Source organism: Apiospora aurea (assembly GCF_038362705.1).
Source record: "Apiospora aurea strain CBS 24483 chromosome Unknown utg000001l_segment0_segment0, whole genome shotgun sequence".
In the NCBI taxonomy this organism is placed as follows: domain Eukaryota; kingdom Fungi; phylum Ascomycota; class Sordariomycetes; order Amphisphaeriales; family Apiosporaceae; genus Apiospora; species Apiospora aurea.
This window is the reverse complement of record NW_027117388.1, coordinates 6,339,001-6,353,759: the sequence shown is the minus strand read 5'-3', so window position 1 is coordinate 6,353,759 and position 14,759 is coordinate 6,339,001. Positions and strand designations below refer to the sequence as shown.

Below are 14,759 nucleotides of genomic sequence, written 5' to 3'. Positions count from 1 at the left end.
GCTCTTACCGGACTTTTCAGTGCCGTACGGATCAAGGGGATACAAGTAAGTTAGTGCCAATCCTTTTTAATTCTAAAGCGTTCTACCGCTAGTCATTGCCCACGGTTCCCGAGCCCCCGTGCCCAAGGTTCAGGTCCGCGGAGATCCATGGTCCACTTACGCAAGGCCCCCGGCGCCAGCGCCCGTCAGCCTCTTCGCCTTACCACCCATCCGCCCTGCAGCGAGTTTCTGTTACACCATATGACGCCCAGGCTGGCAATTAATTGGTCATCGCCCCGAACCACAGCGTATAGGAGCAAAGAGTGTTAGTCAGAACCAAGGCCATCCCCCGGCCATCAGTGATCGCTGCTTCATTCCCGCCTGTCACTTGCCTGAAAAAACAAGAGACACATGACGCTGTCGTTGTTGTCCGGCGGTCACGTATGAATGTAGGGCGTGTTACTTGCAAGTATAAACTTTTCCACTTCGGAATTCTCGGTGGTCTCGGTATGGAGGGGCCGTTATTTCCAATGAATGGACGGTTGTTCAGGCTAGGTAAGTTTTCTTCCCAAGACATGGGGGAAGGGAGGGATGTTTAGTTGGATCTGGGGATCTCGCATCTATTTATGTAAAAGGATTCCGGCCTGCCCATTCAGAGGATGGCTTCAACGTTACTTGCACCCTCCAACGGCTCGTCGAGAAAAGATAACCCCTAAGGCTGGCATTGGCTGGCTTCATGTTCATCAGTCACTTTTGCGCATCTGATCTGTGTTTCCCACCCTCATTGGACGTGCCTACCCGAAACCTCAATATCTCTCTGGCCGACTACTGCAAGCCTCCCGAGCCGAGAAACCGACCGTGGGCCGTGGCGTCTCCCACTTGATGTGCCCGACTTGCAACAGCCAGGCGACGACTCCCCGCAGCTTCGAACAGTGAAGTGTGATTCTATTGTAACCTGTCCCGGGATATAGGGAGCTTTGCAAGACCGCCTCATGAATTCGAAAAAGAACTTCATCGAGTATTTCATTGTTCTGAACCATAAAACCACTAAAACACAACTCAAGAACTTGCCCGGAAAACGGCACAAACCCGCTCGCCCCAGATGAAGCGGTCACCCCTCGGGAGCCCGTCCAAGTGGCACTTCGATATCGACGCCTACCTCAACCCGTATCTACCTTCGCCGCCATGGAAACGCCTACCGCGGTTCGCGACGCATTTTGTGGGCTACCGGCCGCGGCCCCAACAACCCATCGGTAACCTGGCCATGATTGCGTGGGCGTTTATCGGCGTCTTCGCATCACTGAGCATCATCGAGGTCGTGGGCCGGCACATCGACAGTTTCCGAAACGGGGGCGCGCCGCTAATTATTGGGAGTTTTGTAAGTGTGACCTCATTCTGTACTACCGGATACGAAGAGCCCCAAGCACAAAGCCCTTTCAAAAACTAACAAGTCCTTTCTATAAAAGGGAGCCGCTGCTGTCCTCGAGTTCTACGCCATCGAGTCTCCCCTCTCGCAGCCGCGCAACTCGATCCTCGGCCAGGTTCTCGCCAGCCTCGTGGGCGTTGCCGTGGCCAAGCTGTTCGAGCTGGACCCGACGCTGTTTCCGGTCGCCGGAGGGCCTGAGTCTGGTGTCCCGGCTCATGACTTGACCTGGCTGGCGGGGGCTCTGGCCTGTGCTTCGGCCACGGCGGTCATGGCCCTCACGGGCACCGTACACCCACCCGCAGGTGCCACTGCACTGCTCGCCGTCGTGGACGCCGATGTCCGCGCCCTTGGCTGGTTCCTCATCCCCGTCATGCTTCTCGGCTGCACGCTCATGTTCTGCGTGGCCCTGCTCGTCAACAACGTCCAGCGTCGGTTCCCTGTGTACTGGTGGACGGCAGGCGAGGTGGAGGGATGGTGGAGGAAGAAGGCAGAGAAGTCAGGAAGCCACCAAGAGCATTGGGGACCTCACATCGAGACAAAATCATCACATGAACCATCATGTCGACATCCTAGCAATGCTGCTAGTCCTGACGGTAATACTGATCTAGAGCTGGGAGGAAACGCGAATGGCGGGGCGCCATCGGAGACCACGACGACGGGGGATAGCGGCAGCACGCTCAACATGGAGACGACGCGGAGCCGGGACGTGTATATCGCCAACAGCCGTAGTATTGTGATTGAGGCGGATCGTGTCGTGATACCCGACGATGTCTACATGACCCCGGAAGAGAGGCTGTTCCTAGAGGAGCTCTGTGGGAGGTTATGAGGTTAGGTAATAAATGAAGACGAGTTGATAGCAGAAGTCATGAGACATAGCCATGATGTTGGTTCGGCAAGGTAGTATGTCCAAGCCGGCATATTGCATCTTGGTGCACATGAAAAGCTCGCTAGAAACTACAGAGATCAGCATTGTAGGACCGAAACTCCAGCATACTTCTTTTCTTGCCGTTTCACTGAGCACCGACACATTTCTGGTTCATGAAGCTTGACAGCGCCTGCGCACCCCTGGATGATTCCCACTAGGCGAGGGGAGGGGGTAAACTATGACAGGACAGGGGGGTAGCCCTACAAATAAATCTGGGGCACATCGTCTACCTGTCCAAGAAGATCCTGGGCTTTTTGGGCCTCCCTTGGATCGACGCGTTTGGCGAGGCCGAGGCCGAGTGCGCCCGGTTGGAGCGGGACGGGCTCGTGGACGCGGTCATGTCGGCCGACGGCGATGCCTTCTTGTTTGGAGCCCGGACCGTGCTTCAATACCTGACCGCGGACAAGAAGGACAAGGCGAATAAAAACAAGGGCCGGCGGGTTCGAGTTCTCAAAATGGAGGACTTGGAGAAGGCCAAACCTCCCCTGACACAGAGACGCCTTTTCTCTTTGGCCCTCTTCGCCGGCGGCGATTACAGCACGGGCCTCGAGGGTTGCGGGCCGAAGCTTGCTCTCGAAATTGGCGCATCCAGATATGGCCATCACCTGTGGACGATGGCAAGCGGGAATAATTGGGGCAAACTACCAGACTGGAGGAATTCTCTTGCCGGGGAGCTGAGAAAAGACTCGGAGTTCTTCGAAAAGAAGTATACTGCAGTGGCAAACGCGCTGGGCGAAAGCTTCCCGGACCTGAACGTCGCCGGATACTACATGAGGGAGATTAACGAAAAGCAGGCGACAACGGCCATTGATTGGGAAAAGCAGCCTGATATTGCGGAGTTGTGGGAATTCACGGGCAAATGGTTCGATTGGCTACACCGGCACTTCGCCGTCAAGTTCGTGCGGGTCATCTCCGTCGCGCTCCTCGTCCGTACAATTCTCCGTTGTATATCGTCCAAGACGGGCAAGCCAAGCAACCTAATCGCCACCGTTTCGAAAACCAGGGGTGAGGGGGCGAAGGAGGAAGCCATGATCAAGTTCGACAGAGCCAGCATAGTCGGCTTGAACATAAACACCGAGCGCATAGTCGAAAGCCATAAGGGCAACCTGACGCAGGTGGAAGTCAAAGACGACCCGGTGTGGCTTCCCCACTGGCTTGTTCAGGAACGCCCTGACCTCTTTCAACAACCAAGCAAGCCCGCTGGCAGTAGTAACAAGAGAAAGTCAACCGGCGCCGCAACGACCGATGGCGAGACTCCTTCCAAGCGCCCTCGAGGCCGGCCTCCCAGCAAGCCGGCTGCGAGCAGCCCGAACACCGCGACTGCATCCAAACGTGGTCCAGGTCGACCGTCCAAGCCCAAGCCCACAGCAGCGCACGATGCTGACCCGGACACGACGACCCCAGACGGGGTCGAGGACGGCCACCCAAACCCAAGGGACCAGCTGCTACCAGCCCTTGCGCGATGACCCCCCAACGTCCTGGTGTGGACCGATCGCCCTTGGCGTCAATTTCTGCCAACTCGAACACTGCCACGACGAGACTCCAGACGCCTACCTCGGCTTCAGCGATATTCACCCCAAAGCCAGTGAAGCTAAAAGCGAGCGAGTCCCCTCTGGCTTATTCGGTACGCAACCCTCGCTACTCCATGGCCGACTTCGGAGACTTTATGGATGATCTATGACAAACTGGACGTCATATGGTCGAATATTGATACCTGACCTGGTGTTCGTGGTGTTGTTATCTTGACGTTATACGTTTTGCTGGCAGAAACTAGATTGAAGCAAAGCACATCGAAGCGTTTTGGAGTAATGTGTTGTGATGCATTGCTGTACATCATTTCCAAGGTTCGGTGTGTATCTAATGAGATCAACACTCGTGCTAGATCTAGCTTGCAAAGAATCTATTTAAAGTTGCATTATTTATTTTAAAGGATATTTTCCTTTAATTGGAAAATTTCTAAGATAGGGGCCTGGATCGAAGCCCCCAGTAGCTAATGGATAATCGCCATATTGACTTCGCAAATCCCCATCCCATCCTCCTGCATCCGTGATGTGAACTGAAGCGCCAAGTAAGACTGTACCAAGCCCTCTTATCCTGAACTGGCTACCACGCCTCCACGACATCGACAGTTCTTGAAGGTCCTTGCCAATATACCCTGGGGAGCTCCAGCCGTAATATCAAGCAAGAACCACATAGTTTTACGTTCCGCGCTGGCCTTTCTGACAGCGTCCTCGCTTGCATCCTTCGCATAGATCCTCTTTGTGTGGCGGGGTGATCTTAGGATCCTTGAAAGGCGCCCGCTCCTGCGGCACTCCCGCCCAAACCCGAAGCCGATAGGCCACTCATTCGACATAGGATTTCTGGTCAAGAGATAAGGTGCCCAAGGCGTTGCAGGACTTGCAGCGCTGGTTGAAAATGGTGGCGTTGTAACCCATGCCCCGTCCTTCGTCTTCAAATCGACGGATCACCACGCCCACCTTCTTACTGGTCCACGCGCTCTTCTCGCAGCTGGTATTGTTGCAGACGAACTTGCCCATCACGTAAGTCTCGTACTCGTCGCTCTGTTGTCCCTTGTTGTGGAACACGAGCGGGCTGATCTGTTCTCGGACGGCACTGAAAACGCGCTTGTGGAGCCATGGAAACATGAAGGATGCTCGTGTTTCCATGCCGGAATTAAGAGAAGGGGATGCTTCGTTGGCCATGATGACTTGCTGTAGGTCCTTGAAGGATATGGTAGTAGGGGCGCTGGCTGTGATGCAGAAACTGTGCAGTTGGAGTGTCCAATTGAATCGTGGAGGATGGGCTTGAAGAGGCAAGGTAGAGGTTGGAAGCGTAACTCAGGGCTGGTCCTTGGAGAGCTGATCGAATCATCAGATCACGATGGCTTGGATGAAAACGGGTGGATAAATTACTCAGTGATTCACCCTCCTCACGAAAGTAGTTTGGGAGGAAGTAGCGATGATGGAAGTTGCAGCGGGGGAAGGAGCCATGGGACCACGCGACAAACGGACAGAACCCTTGCTCACGTGGAGGGCCTCCTGCAGCTACTTCTGTTTTCGCCAGTTCGAGTCGTAATTCGGATGGCCTCCTGCCTTGTGAAACGTTCTTTCCCTGTCATTTGGGCGGGAATATGGCTGAGCACAGCCAGGCCGTGTTCGAAGAAAAGACTATTCGAGGTACAAACGGCCGGGTATCGACACATCCAGTGATGGGTAGAGAACAAACGGAGTATCCCCTTGATGGCGACAACGCTGCCCTTGGTATCACAGCTTAGGTAGGTACATTCCCAAATGGGATAATCAACAGGACCAGTTGTTTATTTAACTAGGCATTACATCCAGTACAATAGGCCACCAAGCGATGCGATTCTCATCAGAACTCGGATTACGCTCCTGGTGATCCAACTAGCCAGCCACTCCCAAGCATTCGATCTCTAGGTAAGAACTGTATCAAATGGCCCCTGGGCACTTGAACGAAGGACAGAGTCTTGGCATAGCTCCTGTAAATGATCGAGAGACAAGCAGCTACCTCGTTCCGTTTGGCAAGCAACACTTCCTCGAGTCTCCGATCATAACGCAGTGTTTGGATTGAACTCCAGAGGCCGACCAAAGACGTTGAGCTGTAAGCATTGATCAGAAGATTTTCGCGGCGGCCAGCAGTTATTCAGAGGAACATCTTTATAACAACTTCCCCGCCAAATGCTCAAGTTGTAGTGTCCTGGCACGTTGAATTTTATAAGTTAGGTAAGGAAGGCAATGCCATTTCTCAGATCACACCTGAACGAATCAGGAGCTCGCTTGAAGGCGCTGCCAGGGTCGTGTTGCAGTGAAACTGGCCCCATCGTCTCTCCCCCTCACCTTTCGAGTTGCTGCAATTGACGCAATGAAGAGCATCGGCAGAACGAAGCTGGCTGTCGATGCTGGCTTAGTGTATGGTAACTGTTCATGAGGAGAGGCGATATGACATATGATTGCAAGTGAACACAAATGAAGAGCCAGCAGGGGCAACATGTGTGTGGGATGCGAACCAGAGCAAGGCAGCCAGCAGCGACGCTGCAGGGATCGATGAGTCTCTGGCCCACGGCAATACTCGACAGAGTGATCTGGATTTTTCTCGTCAATCTACAGTGCATCTCGTGACCATCTCTGGATCGATCGTGGCCATACAGGTAAATCTTGACGATGTATAATGTGATCGATGGTCTGGCTGATTTGAGGAAAGATCCCCTTAACCTAACATCAGCTTTCAAGCACTCCAGCGCATACTCAGGAACTTTAGGAGATCATGGTCGCAGTTCCAGGAAGGTCATGTGGCTGCGCGACTGGGTGGTGCTGTGACCCATGAGAGAGGCACTTGACGCGTTGACCCCGGAAAGTCTGCCCATTTCTCTTACACTCGTTACCCCGCGTTCGTCTCCGGACTTGTCTGTCTCTTCTTCTTTTACAACCTCATTGTTCAGAACTGCCGGCCTCTTGATTCAATATATCGGTAAATAATCACCACAACTTATCACTTACACACCCACAAGTCTAAGTCTGGCCCATCAAAATGGGCACTTATGGGTTCGTGCTGGCATCTCCCCTCTGCCCGCGCCTCTCTGAGAGTGCAAAACCGTAACTAACAGCCCTACTGGATTAGTAACCTATGGGAGCACACGAACAAGGCATACAATATAGTACCACAGAAACCAACTCCGTTGTGGCAGCTAGGCGCCCGACACTTTTCGGAACACGATCGACGCCAGAGAGTGGCCGTTGATGCACCACCGCTCATCGGTAGACACATAGGGGCCGTCAAGGACAGGAAGGCCAAGAACCCCCCCCGTGTGTTGGTATCAAACCTGTACTAGCATGCCCTGCATCTGAAAAAGGCGGGCATAGATGCCGTATTTGTGTTCAATGGCGTTGCGGAGACGGCGACCCATCCACAGTCCTATGTTATACCTCCCCCGGCTACGGCAGGAGCTGGTGTGAAAGGAAGCAGCTTCAATGCCAAGGGAAACAGTGTTGAGAAAGTGGAGGATGTGGAATATATTGATTATCAACATGTAATCAACGAATTCACAGAGGTTCTGCGGCAGTTGCGCATTCCAATTCATGCGGCGCAGAACGACACCATTGCGGAATGCTCCGCCATGAACAAGGCCGTCCTTGTGGACGCGGTGTTGACCACCGACGGTAATGCCTTCTTGTTCGGAGCCAAAGTCATATTGAGACTTGAGAAAACCGACAAGAAGGTTGTTCTTGTTTATGAGTTTATTCCGGGTGACTTAGCGGTCTCAGCACCCGGCAAAGTTTTTAATCAAAAGGCTCTCCTCGCAATGGCTTTATTGGATGGTGAGGGTAATCACAGAAAGAACATATTCGGCTGTGGCACAGATCTCGCTATCCAAATCGGCAGGTCTCACCATGGCGACAAGCTCTGGGGTATTTTCGTGACCCAGAAAAGTGATACTCGAGAGACCTTATTGCGCGATTGGGTTAATCGTCTCGCTGACGGTTTGAAGATGAACCCCGGAGGTCATTTTACTTCAAAACGCCCTGCTGTTGCCAAGTCTCTTCCCGCAATAGCAACGTCCTCCACTTTAAGATCAATCAGCCGGTATATGGCAGGGATACACACGGAGATACCAGAGAGAGATGAAACGGGAGCGAGCTGGGAAGAGATATGGAACGGGGAGGTGGATGTGTCGACCCTGAAACAGTTCACTCGGGAACACTTCGATTGGAATGATACCGATGATTCCTTCTTCAGGAACCTTGCACCCGCTCTCGTTCCCTCCTACGTGTCCTCGGGGAAAGACGCTTCAGGCATGATATCGAGCCTAGAAAAGCCGAGATCCAACGACAACGGGCCTTGCCTCATGATAAAGTTCAGGCTCAACCACATCGCGGGCGGCGAATCTTCGACGGGGAACCACGGGACAAGTGGCCCTGAGCAGGTCCCAGAATGGCTGGTGCGGCAAGCCTGTCCATCATCTTATCAGAAATGGGTAGATAGCCAACGGGGACCGTCAAAGAAAACCCCAAAACGAAAAGTTTCTAGTACACAGGCAACGATCGGGTCTGGTCAGAAACGTGCGCGGCGCGAGGAGCTTAAGGGGCCAGGACCAATCGACTCGTTCGTCATCAAGGCGCCCCGGGCGCAGACACAGTCTCCAGGAGGAGCATCGGCGTTGGCGTCAGGGGCTATCATGCCCTCACCCATCGCGGGGTCTTCGGGGACCCAGCTGATGCATCGAACGTCTTTGAACCTATCCCTTATGTTTGAAACCCAATCTAGCGCAGATCCGTCTACTACCTTCGAGCCTCGCGATCCCCTAGCCTCGGCTTCGACCTCCGAACTTGATGACCCCCAGCCTCGTCTTCGGCTTCCGAGCTCGATGAAGCATCGAAATCGAACATCGATGTATATATCAAGCACTTGGAGGCGAGAGATAAGAAGTATAGGAAGTTGAAGAAGGTTCACAGGGCCCTCGTAGAAACTTGTCGATGTCATACTCGAAGGGGATCAGCAGTGGACGGAGCGATGGAGGCTGCTCCGAATGGACAAGAAGGGTAAAAATGGGAAGGGGAAACGTGCCCAGCAGCCATGCAGCACTGGCGGTAGCGACATGCTCGAACCGCTCTATGCGGCGTGTCAGTCCAGCATGAAATGAAACCCGATCGCTCCTATAGGAAACAAGGCGAGTTCGTCCTTATCCCAGTCTCGGGCAATGGCTAACCTTCCGTTCAGGGGTAAAGAATGCACGACAACTCCATCCATTTCTTTCTACCAGATACCCAGAAAAGCACGAGATGATTTACGATTTACGAACAGCGATTGAAACGTAGGCGGCGATATGACCGTCATTTTTACAACACGATTGATAGCGTAGCAGAAGGACCAGCATATGGTCGGCTGACTTAGGCAAATATGATAGAGATACCCCTTTTTTGGTTATTGCGAGATTTCAATTACTTTCTGCTTGCCAGGTCACCATCGGGTAACTCGTCTGTTATCACATGGCCATAACTCCTCTAAGCGCGCCGTACTCCCATTCTGTCAATCGCCAAGGAGGAATTCTAGATCTTGGTATTTGCCCAACCTGTATCGCCACCTAATGGAACTCAAGAGGTCTTCAAGTTTCACAATCAGTTGACGTGGCACGGTCGGGTAGACAGGCAAGACCTACCACGGTCGCAGTAGCTGCGCATATTCCCAGGGCGAGTAGATGACCTATATCATCGCGGTTGACGCCAAGGGCTGCGATGGCTGCAGCGGACGGAAGTTATGGAATTCCGATATAGACTCATCCGTGAGGAGAGCAACTCGAGGGAGAGGGTGAAACACATGGTGAACGTCTTTTGATGGCACGAAATGGAGAGATGGCGAATGGCCGAGCGTTTGCAGTCAAGTAGACTGTGGCCAGACTCTGCGCCGTAGTAGAGTTGACCTGAGGTTTGGTCGATACCATGCAGACACGTAATGCCATCCGCGCTCTGGTTGCTTCGGTATAAGTACCCATGATTGCCTCCATGCCTCGAATTCGACACTGTTAGTCACGATTGAAGACGTGAGTGTAGTTTTAGGCTCTGGCATTCCGAGGAGAAGGAATACAGTCAGGATCTAAGTTGTCCGGATAAGGTCCACGGAGGACCTGAGTTTTAGGGTAGACTGCCGAAACCACGGACAGGGCCCCTGTTAGTATTGCTAACATGAAATAGGATCGAACCGTAGGTGTCCGCTAGGAGTCGGTCGGTGTGTGAGATTTCCGCTCGATGTGCGATCAAATGGAGCTCTTCACGCCCCTCAATCATCTGGCGTTTGGGATATCTAGGCGAGGAAGAAGGAAATGCTGATTTGAAAGACATGCCGCTTCAGGACAGGATGATGGATGAACTGCAAGATTCGATGTGATATGATCTTGTAGCCGTTTGAGGTACGCTAAACTGTAGGCTTAACGCCGTTGCGCCTAAACTAGAAGACTGCGGTTGAGACCTTTGGGCTGTATTTCGTACTCAGCAAGTGGAAGCCCGGTAGCCGATGACAACAAAACCATCTTGAATTTCTAGCAAGAGAATGGGTTGCTTTTTAATATTAGCCCCGAGTGAATTCTGGGGATCCGATTGTCGCAGTAAGCGAGCGTCGGAATGGCGACCATATTCATACCGGATAAGATGAGCAACCCCAGCTAGTGAAAGTGTAGTCTACCAATCCCTCAGGTCTCTGTCATCTCTGTATCCGGCGTAGGTTTGGTATAAATCTCGACATCGATATTGAGAAAATAACCCCGGACGCCCTCGATCTTACAATCAGTCAGACTAGCTGTAATGACGGACTCGTTACCCGCCTCGTCGACGAAGAACGGGCAGCTCTGTACCCGGGCCAGCTTGGTCGACCTCGTGGCCGCAACAAGATTGGTGAGGTAGTCAGCGGCGACGTAATCCGCTATCTCTGTCCGTGTTTCGAGAAAGCCCAGCGCGTTGCGCCATGCCCCTTGCCCTTCGATCCAGATCGTCAATACAGGCGAACCAGGCTCGCCGACCTCGAAGCCCATGGTCGAACAAGCGACAATGGCCCGCGCCGGTCCCTTCCGCACCACTTCTGTTTTGATACCGCTGCTGTTAGACTTCGGGGTTGGATCTGGGAGGTGAATGACCACCCAGGCGTTGATACCCCGGCCCTGGTGCATGAAAGTCCTACGGGTCTGGTCCCACAGATGTATTGGTGCGACCTTTTGGATCTGGGACCGCGTGAGTACTCGTATGCCGCCGAAAAACCGACGTTCGAGCCGTTGCGACTCCGCGGGCGACACGTGCTTCCGGATGTGGATGATGGGTGGCGCGTCTGCGAGGTACCGGCGGTAACGCGCTGTGAAAAGCTGCCACGGTCTCGAGCGTACGTAGCCGTCGGCGGTTTTGGCGAGAAATATGCCTTTCCAGCCGTCTGAGTTAGTTGGGCCCCAGTTGTCCCTGTGCGACACGCCCAAGTTCAGGACCACGTTTCCGGACTCATCCATGACCAGGGCGGTCTCGATCTTGAGGCCGCGGTTCGTCACCACGAATTCCTTCTCGACGCAGAAGCCCCGTATCCGATGCTTTATATTGCGGGCGGATCTGAAATAGAACGGCGAAGGAGCAAATATTCCATGATACCTTTGTTCTTGCGCGTGGAATTCACCATTGGCATCTCCGTCGTCGTTCGCGGAGGTCGTCCATGCCAGAAGGGAGAGATCGCCGCTGTCCTTGGCAATCTCCTCTTGAAGGCGCAGGAAAGCCTTGCGCCCTTCGCCGTAAATCATCGGCATATGCACATTGAAGATCCCTAGCAAACAGTACGCTTCGTCTTCGACTCTAGTCGTCTCGCGGGTCGAGGCCCAGGACATGCGTCGGGCAATAGGCACCTTGTCCAGATCCGTACTATCGACTAGGATCTCGGCATCAATCCCTGTCACCTTTGCCAGGAGCCGTGTCATATCCGGCGTGGACTTCAGCCCGCGGAACTCCCAGGCGACGTCGTAAAACTCGACGTTCCGGGGCGCAATCAACTCCTGAAGCGTCCATCCACGAGTCACCCACCTGCACTTCGGAAATTCTGATTCGAGTGGAGACGAGTCTGTTTCCGGGGGCAAGTCCTGCAGATACGCGATACAGAATTCTGCGTCCTTATACCACTGGAACATCGAGTTGATGGCCTCGGAGAGCTCGGCACTGCTCGTCTTGTCGATGCAGCAGGTATCGATCCAGGCGAAATCGATGCCCCGATGGCGGGCGATGGCACATGTGCGCTCAATCTTCAAAAACCCTCTGGCCTTGGCCCCTCCCGGCGAAGTGAAGTTCGCCAGATCAGGGCGCTGGAAGTCCTGGAAGCTGATCTCTTCCTCGGCAGCGCCCCATGTGTGCGAGAGTATCACGTACGTGCCCGGAACCGGGTTCACGGTATAGACGAGCCCGCCAGTGCGCGTATCAATCAACCACATCGTGATGGTCGGCTTGCACGCCGCGAGAGGAGAGAGAGCTGCGCGGCAGTGATACAGTCAGATTGTCCCCCGCACTTGCTTCTGGACTAGGAATAGCGCCCGAAGGGACGTTGGGCTGGAGGATGACCGCCCTCCTTCTCGTGGATGCAAGAAGCGCGCTACCCTGCATGATGGGGGTAGGGCTGAAACAATTGCCGACGGTGCGGTGCAGGTCGAGCTGAATGCCCTGGTGTTCTCCACCCAGCTGGGGCTAGGCTAGTGCTCTGTGGATGTTGATGAGACTGCTTGACTGGGCGCCTGGGAGTGACACTGGTTAGCTGCGTATCGTAGTTATTGATCCAAGGACTGAGTAAACCTATGAGAGATGGCGATATGTTTCCGTGTGAGTGTAGTACTGACCCCATGCCGGAAATGCGACGAGGTTAGAGTTCCATTGCATAGCGATATGTGCATTTCACGATTATTTGGAACTGGAACGCGCATAGTATCTGTAGCACTGAGCTAGGTTAAGTACCCTACACACCGTCTGAAGCTAAAATCCAAGGCGTAGAGCGTCCCTCGACTTCTGTCTTTCTAGCCACTACTTGGGCTGAGCTCCTTGACAGCATCTCATCGATCCAATCCTTCCGCTTATCAACGCTCACATTGCACTTTACAGAGAATAGGAGCGATATCACGTTCCGAGAAATAATCAGAGACGCTGGATTGAGAGTAGTCGAGATGGAGACACAGCACAGGCTATCGAGACTCCAGTCGATGAAGTTCTTCCCCTTAAGGACGTATTTTCGAATGTCGCCTTGACGTAGAACAACGAGCATCGCGATAGCGATGAAGGTGGAAGGCATGTTTTGCAGTGGAAACCAAAGCGATTTTCTGCGTATAGCGATCAATTGAGGCTACCGATCGACTTTATGAGGATGCTTTCTATTTGCTCCCAACGGTGGTAGAGCATATCGCGCTGCGTAGATTGACCAACTCGCAGACCTGGTACTTTACCCCTTATCCCTTGTGCATTCACCAAAGCTTCACCGAGTAGCTCTCTCAGCAGTTCCTTGGCCGCGGCGCCCAATTCGGGGCTTTTGTCTGTGTCATCGCATGAACCTGGCGAGGTTTCGCCAGAGGGAGTAAGTTTTTGCAAAACTGCTACCAAATGGCGAGACGGCCCTGAGTCCGCAGCCAGCATATAAGGGCCTGCGTGTCCCCCCGGCCTCCAATTCCTTTTCCTGGGCGCGGGTCAAGCGTGGAAGGATCACCTCATCGAGGCAGATAGAGTCCCATTTGTTCTCGTCCATTACGAAGCCGTACTCGCCCAGCAGGTAATCATTGGAGTGATCGCCGTAGGAAGCGAACACCTCTTCGCCGGCTTCGTATCGGCGACGGGCCGTGATCGTGTACTCCGTGGCCGAGTAAGCAACGTGGCACCCCTGGTCCGCTGCGTGGTTGAACAGGTCAGCGACGGGGAGCAGCGCCAGCCGGTCCTCCCACGGAAATACCTCCAGCTCCGGGGTTTCGAGGTAGAACGTCCGGGTGTTGACCAGCAGCCAGAAGTACATATACTCTTCCTCCGTCAGGGACGGAAAGGATCTGGCGACTTTGCTCCTGTGGCGCCGGAATTTGTCGTCCTGCTTCTGGACTATATCGTGTGCGGCTTTGGGAAGCAGGGCCTGGAGCTCTTCTGGCCACAAGAGCGGCATGGATGCTGTCAAGTCCTTTTCGGTGGGCAGCAGCTTCCGCCAAGCCGCGAGGTAGGTGGTCTTGTCCAGAGCTAGATCCGCGGCCAAGATGCCGTGGAAGGATACTCCGGCGGGCAGTTGACTCGACACCGCCTCTGATATTGAGTGCAGGCTGCGGACGGCTTGCATCGGGACCTCCAAAATGGCCTCTCCCGGCTGAAAAGAGAGACGGAATCCAGTAGATCAGTATACCATCAGGATTCATGTATGGGATTGGTCGGTGAGGAGGAGGAACAGCGAAGCTGAAGCTTCATTGGTAAGTACCTTCAACGCCCGTGTAGCGACGACACCAATTCCTCTCCCGGGAATCCTGGCCGGTTCAATTCCATTCAATTGGACGCCTTGACGTTGAGCCAAAGCAACGAAATCATCGATTTCGCCCATTTTATCGTGAAGACCTAGGGATGCTGTTGGCGGTCAAAGAGAGAAGAGGCGGTGCTGTGACATCGCCTACTTATACCGCAAGCGTTCAGCTACCAAGCTCCGCCCTGTTCTAGGCCCTTGGTGTCTCCCCGCAGTCTCACCGCAAAGCGCCATGTAACAGCACTTCGCCGTAATACATGCGAACCTCAGTCAAGCTACCAAGTCTCAAGGATATAGTTCGGAGGAAGAAATAGTAAGATATAATATCGGTATACTGGAAGATAGCACGATTGTGTTCAACATCCTCGATGTCGAAGTTGGTGATATTTGCTTGTATTCCCCGAAATGGCGGGGTTTGAGTGGTGCGTTAGC

General features: G+C 53.6%; 6 protein-coding genes across 6 annotated transcripts; 3 read left to right on the top strand and 3 right to left on the bottom strand.

The window, feature by feature from the left end:
* Positions 1–1,081: 1,081 nt before the first annotated feature.
* Positions 1,082–2,231, top strand: PG986_001935 (uncharacterized protein; the record flags this gene model as incomplete). The annotated part of the gene is made up of 2 exons (XM_066838157.1): positions 1,082–1,357; positions 1,446–2,231. The coding sequence occupies 2 exons, from the start codon at positions 1,082–1,084 to the stop codon at positions 2,229–2,231; spliced, it is 1,062 nt and encodes a 353-aa protein (XP_066707050.1).
* Positions 2,232–2,286: 55 nt separating this feature from the next.
* On the top strand, positions 2,287–3,796 carry PG986_001934 (uncharacterized protein; the record flags this gene model as incomplete). The annotated part of the gene is made up of 2 exons (XM_066838156.1): positions 2,287–2,305; positions 2,529–3,796. The coding sequence occupies 2 exons, from the start codon at positions 2,287–2,289 to the stop codon at positions 3,794–3,796; spliced, it is 1,287 nt and encodes a 428-aa protein (XP_066707049.1).
* Positions 3,797–4,672: 876 nt separating this feature from the next.
* On the bottom strand, positions 4,673–5,032 carry PG986_001933 (uncharacterized protein; the record flags this gene model as incomplete). Its single annotated transcript, XM_066838155.1, has 1 exon — positions 4,673–5,032. The coding sequence occupies one exon, from the start codon at positions 5,030–5,032 to the stop codon at positions 4,673–4,675; it is 360 nt and encodes a 119-aa protein (XP_066707048.1).
* Positions 5,033–6,212: 1,180 nt separating this feature from the next.
* Positions 6,213–8,787, top strand: PG986_001932 (uncharacterized protein; the record flags this gene model as incomplete). Its single annotated transcript, XM_066838154.1, has 4 exons — positions 6,213–6,264; positions 6,323–6,498; positions 6,955–7,153; positions 7,211–8,787. 4 exons carry the CDS (start codon positions 6,213–6,215, stop codon positions 8,785–8,787), a joined length of 2,004 nt encoding a protein of 667 aa, XP_066707047.1.
* A 1,743-nt stretch (positions 8,788–10,530) lies between these two features.
* On the bottom strand, positions 10,531–12,291 carry PG986_001931 (uncharacterized protein; the record flags this gene model as incomplete). The annotated part of the gene is made up of 1 exon (XM_066838153.1): positions 10,531–12,291. One exon carries the CDS (start codon positions 12,289–12,291, stop codon positions 10,531–10,533), a length of 1,761 nt encoding a protein of 586 aa, XP_066707046.1.
* A 1,088-nt stretch (positions 12,292–13,379) lies between these two features.
* Positions 13,380–14,153, bottom strand: PG986_001930 (uncharacterized protein; the record flags this gene model as incomplete). The annotated part of the gene is made up of 1 exon (XM_066838152.1): positions 13,380–14,153. The coding sequence occupies one exon, from the start codon at positions 14,151–14,153 to the stop codon at positions 13,380–13,382; it is 774 nt and encodes a 257-aa protein (XP_066707045.1).
* Positions 14,154–14,759: the final 606 nt, after the last annotated feature.